General features: G+C 43.1%; 1 protein-coding gene across 1 annotated transcript in view; it reads right to left on the bottom strand.

Annotated features, from left to right (window-relative positions):
• Window positions 1-3,351: 3,351 nt before the first annotated feature.
• The window catches only part of NIM1K (NIM1 serine/threonine protein kinase), a 112,390-nt gene continuing 109,949 nt past the window's right edge, over window positions 3,352-5,792 (bottom strand). Inside the window, exon 4 of the mRNA XM_011966584.1 lies at window positions 3,352-4,222. Coding sequence (XP_011821974.1) covers window positions 3,473-4,222 — 750 coding nt within the window. The 3' untranslated portion in view covers window positions 3,352-3,472. The remainder of the gene's footprint in view (window positions 4,223-5,792) is intronic.

Here is a 5,792-nt window from a genome sequence, read left to right as displayed (position 1 = left end):
GATCATTATGCCTTGTATACATGTATCAGAATATCACATGTACCCCATAAATACATACAATTGTGTATGAATAAAAAATAATTTTTTTAAAAAAGGAATGCACTGGTGAGGGTTGTGGCAACACCTAAGAAAAGTTCAGTGGTGGCTGCCCATTGCAGGCAGGTGTTGATGGTAAGAAATGCTGCCACGGAATTGAGCATGACATCATCAGTGGAGATGATGATGAGACTAGAATGGTAGAGGTCATGTATTATCACTTAAATGTCAGAGGCAAGGTGGACACAATAAAATAAACAGTAAGGCTGGAGTGGAAATCAATCAGGCTGCCTTGATCTGCAGGGCTTTGTGACAATGGCTAATAAATCCTTTTGGGAGACAGCTGACTGGTATGTTACTTGACTAGTATGAGCAAAAAAAGAAAAAACAAGGAAAACTGGTGAGCGTAAAGCTAAGGTAGCCTGTTACAATGGGAAAATCACGGTCTCTTCATCAGCTTCTAGATCTAAGTCAATTTACAGATCCAGTGCACAATGAAGAGGAGGACTGGTCTTGAGGAAAGGCCTTGCTTTCACAAGTATATATGATGTACATGCCCAGAATTTTTCAGAACTGGATACTATTATGGCTTTGTATGTAGATGAGGGGTTATGGAAACCATATGATAAAGGGAGTCCTGGCCAGTCTATCACATAATGTTTCCCATTTTGCAATTATTTTCCCAATCTCTAAGTATATATTTGGGATCAATATACTTAGATCCCCATGGAGGTCTTAGACCTGTGAAGTAACAACCATTATGGGAGGAAGAGGAAACCTCTCCCTGGCCATGTTAATAAATTATGAGCAATCCACATGAGGAATGGCAGACATCAGTGTCACCATCAAAAAATTTTAGGGATGCAAGCGTAATGGGCTCCATCATAATCTCATTTAAGTTACCATCAGACTCCTGAAAAAGAGCAGATAGATAATGGAGAATGATGGCGGACTACTGCTAGTCTCAGTTGTAGCTGCTGTATTGGATGTGGTATCTTTACTGGCATCCTCTGGCATTTGATATGCAGCTATGGATTTGGCAAATTCACTCTTCTAAATTTCCATCAGAAAGGAAGATCAAAAGCAGTTCACATTTCTCTGGGATGGCCGGCGATTCTCATTTACTCTGTTGCCCCCAAAAATCTTAAATCTCCTTTTCTATATCACAATATAATCCAAAAGGACCTTGATCATCCTTACATTCTACAGGACATCATGCCAGCCCACTATATTGTGACAGCATGCTAGGGGAATTGGCTATCAGGAAGCGGCAAGTATTACAAATGCCCTAGTAAGGCTTACATGTGCCGGAGTGTGGATTATAGACTCTATGAAGAATCTGGGGCCTGCCACATTGGTGAAGAGTTTAGAAGACCAATGAGTTGAGGCATGCCTAGATATTTCTTCTATAGTAAAGAACAATTTCTTGTATCTTCCAACCTCTTAACACTAAGATAGAGGCATAGGATTTAGTAGGTCCCTCTGGACTTTGGAAGCACATATATTGTATTTGGTGTATTCCTCTCACCCATTTAATGCCAGTTTCAAGTGGATCCCATTTAAAAAAAAAAAAAAAAAAAAGATTACAGCAGTTTTGGCTTCTGAACAAACTGCTATTCAGGCCGTGTATGTGGCAGTTAAAAATATTGTGCGGGGCCTCTGGAAAGCCCCAATAGGAGATAACAGCACAACTCTGTAGGATCCTGGAGTAACGCCATGCTTCCTGCAACAGAGAACTACTCAGACTCCTGATGTGCTACTGGGCCCCAGTGGAGGCTGAGAACCAAATTATGAGATACCAAGGACTAGGTAAACAGAGCTGTTAACATATGAGCTGGGCGTTATCAGATCCATGGAGTCACGAATTCAGATGGGCCCAGGAATGAGTCATCCTTATTGGAATTGACATCTCAGGGTACGGGTTTGCCTTTTCTGCCTGCAATGTGTCTTTCCATACAAGCACACTAAGACATACAGAATACCTGATTCACTGTTATGATATCTCAAACATTGCCTCAAGGACCACTTTTTTGATAAAGGAGGTGGTGCGATGGGCACATAACAACGGGATCCCCTCATCTTACCTCAACACCAGAAGCAGCCAACATAAGCAGAACAATGGAATGGTTCAGCTAAGACACCGGAGATGAGACAGCAGCCTGCAGGGTTGGGGTGCTGTCCTCCAGGATTCGGTAATGTGCTTTAATAATGACTGATACATGTCCCTATCATTAAAACACACAGGTCTGGAAACCACTAGGTGGAAGTAGATTGACCCCTGTCACCATCACGCAATTGGTGACGCACTTGATTAATTTCTATTCTTTTTTTCTACAATCTAGGCTAAATTAAAAGGTTTGGTTCCCAGGGGATCAGGGATGCTTTCATCAGGGGACTTGATAAGGGTTCCAGTGAATTGAAATCTACAAGTGTCACATGGTCACTTTGGGCTCCCCATGCCAGTGGACAAGCAGGCACAGAAAGGAGGTATCATACTGGTGGTGTACCTCTTCCCTCCTGCTCCAAGACTTCTCTGACATGAAGGCAAGGGAAGCATAGGGAACCCACTTGGCACTCACACAGCCCAATCTGGAAGTGCAGGGCAAATGACACCAAGGGCCACCCTTGATCAGCGGTGAGCAAAAGCTTGTGGTTAAATGCTTTCCCCTTCCATACCCAGGGCAGACACCTGAGATGTGTTTCATCAGGCTCCTCTGAGGATCCTGCAAAACCAAGTACCAGAAACTGTAGCACTAAGCCAACTTGCTAATGTGTTTGTGTATTAGCTTTCACTGTTTCCCCGGTACTTCACTCCTGTGCTCTGGGATCACTTCCCAAATAAACTGCTCTACATGGAATCATTTGTCTTAGGCTCTGTTTTGAGGGGAACTGAGTCTGAAACCCCTAGCTGCCTGGAATGCTCTGGCATTTTGTAAGAGTCACTCCTGCTTCTCATTCAGATCTTAAACTGATATGTACTCAAAGTGACCTTCCTTAACGACTAATCCAAAGTAGCAAGCCTCTGATATCAGATCACCCTTTTTGGATTCTCTGCATAGCATCTATCACTGATCTTTTTCTTTTTTAAAAAATGTACTTGTTAGTACCTTTGTCCTGGGCTAGAATGTCCCACACATGAGAGGAGGGACCTTGCCTATTTATTTCTTGTTATTTCTGTAGCACCTTAAATAGTGTCTGGCACACAGGAGGCACTGGAAAAATATTTCTTGATTGAATGAATGCTGAAATTTGATAATAAAACAAGATCCCAAATCAAGCCAGAATCCGAGCTAATAGACCTTTTGGAGAAAAAAATGCATATCTCAAATTTAAGTTTATTTAAAAATTACAAAAATGTCTCCACTCAAGTTGTCCTTGAAAAAAATTTAGAAGCAGCAATAATGATCTCGGTTAATTATAAGCAGTCTAGTGCAATTTATAAAATCGAGCAAAATTTGGATGTGTGTCTTATCCCTCTGTAGACACGGGACCCTTTTTTGAGGTCTCTTTCTTTAGGGTCTGGTAGCATCATGACTGGGACACTTTCCAAAGCCTTCTTCCTTTGGACTCTATGTAAAATAATTCTATAGACCCCTGTGATTGAGCTGCGAGCGTCTCTCCCTTGGTTATTTCGAATATGCTCTTCTGTAATGCCCAAATCCTCTAAAGTGCTTTTGACTTCATTTTCTTCTTCCTTAAGAGTGCCGGTTTCCGATAAATGTTTGGGATCCAGTTGGAAAGGTTCCAAAGGTGTAGGGTATGGCACCCCTTGCATCCATTCATCATTCATGATGCAGTCGATCCCGTACCTCTCCATGGGAATCTGCTGAAGGACTCCTCGGATGAGTCGGTGGCAGGGCTCTGACACGTGGGGCGGTACACTGTATGTGCCCTCAAGGATGCTCTTTTTTAGTTTGGTCACAGTTTCTGCCCGAAATGGCATGATGCCAGTCACCATGAAGTACAAAAGCACCCCCAAGGCCCAGATATCCACGTAAATGCCGATGTAGTGCTCGTCCCGGAAGAGTTCAGGTGCAGCATAGGGAGGAGACCCACAGAAAGTGTTCAGCATTTCACCTTTTTTACTTACTGTGCTGAATCCAAAATCGCCCACCTTCACACAAGTATTACTGGTATAGAATACATTTTCTGCTTTCAGATCTCTGTGAATAATTTGGTTTTCATGCTGTGGAAGAAGACATAGAGAACAGTCATTTTTACAGTAAAATGCCAAAATAAAAAATGTGTAAGTTGCTCTGAAACAGTGAGATAATGATGGTGGAATAACAAATTCAGTGAGGATCAACTTAAGTCGTGATAGCAAACCCTGTCATAACTTTTAGCCCAACGTAATGCCCACACCTCCCCAAATAGACCAAGTTCCTATTCTGTGTGGTAAGGGTTGGAGTCTGTTCCACACATGTGGACTGAGAAACTAACACCAGAAATAAGATCCAGATCTTACGAAACTACACATTCTGAAATACAATGAAACAGTAATCCTTAGTCGTTGAGGTCCTACATGGGTTTTTCTGGCTGATGGATCGTTTGACCAGGGCCAAGACCAGGAAAGCTTGGAGCCCTCCCCTAACTTTCCGGCCATGCTTTTTGGTGTAGACTCTTTTATCTTTACAGAATTCAGCAGGAGGGAGGTGGTTGCATTTGGCAAGGATCTAGCCACAGAACACACTGTGGATTGTGGGCACATGCCGCACTCCCACCCTTGCATCCTGAATCCAGACAGTCTTCAGAGGACCCTTGACCTGTTCAGTCCCAAGGGCTCTGGGAAAATGGCTTTGTGTTTGTCACCTTTCTTGATGGCCCTCCTGGAATAAGAATCCAGGCTTTGGAGGGGACAGTCTGGTCAATTCCAGGTTCAACTATACCAGTTGGGTACTGTGAATGTCAGTTTCCTTCTTCATAAAGTGGGATACTGATAACCATAGGCTGTGGTGAGAACTATATGTGATGCTAACTATATATGATGAGAACCGTGCTCAGCATGGTCTTGATATATTAAAAAACTCAATAAGATGTGGATCTATGGCTATGAAACACACTTCCTGTTTGCAAAGAGTTGGAGAGATGGCAGGGAGTAGAGCTGCTGAAGACTAACGTCTGTACCCTCTATTGCTGGATTCTCTTCTATTCTCCCACCAGGTTACTCTTCCAAGTAGAATGTGGAAGACTCTGCCCATCTGTTCTATTTCTTGGTATGGATCTGGCTTATTCTCTGGCCCTGGGAAAGCTCACCACAGCCCAAAGCCACTTAAATGATGACTGGTCATATATCACAGGTCTGAAACACCCACCACCACTACAGTCAAGTTCTTCTCCCTGGCTCACTTATTTTTCTTCCTCCTCTCCTTCCCTACTGCTATTTTGGGCCCTCTACATCATGAAATCCCTTGCAAATTCTTCCTCTTTTCCCCATTGCCAGCATGGACTGTTTTATTTGACTTTTTCAGTGCCTGGCATATAATGGGGTTCACTGTGGCTCACTGATCCCGTTCTTGCTCCCACAACCATGCAGGCCGAGAAGCGAATTACAAATAGCCTCTTAACTAATATAGACCCTAGACAAGTGTCTCTTTTCTGACAGATCCATTCAACTGGGATCTGAGTAAAGAGGGTGACTGACCAAAACTTTTGGTAGTAAAAGTGATAGTCAGGTCTGCAAGTCAGGTTCCTCCTGTATGGCCAGCAATATGGCCAAAAATAAGGAGGCAGCAAAAGAGCCAGTTCTTGGGGGAACT

The sequence above is a fragment of the Mandrillus leucophaeus genome, unplaced genomic scaffold (genome assembly GCF_000951045.1).
Source record: "Mandrillus leucophaeus isolate KB7577 unplaced genomic scaffold, Mleu.le_1.0 Scaffold119, whole genome shotgun sequence".
In the NCBI taxonomy this organism is placed as follows: domain Eukaryota; kingdom Metazoa; phylum Chordata; class Mammalia; order Primates; family Cercopithecidae; genus Mandrillus; species Mandrillus leucophaeus.
Note: the sequence above shows the minus strand (reverse complement) of the source record. Positions and strands in the feature narration are given on the sequence as shown.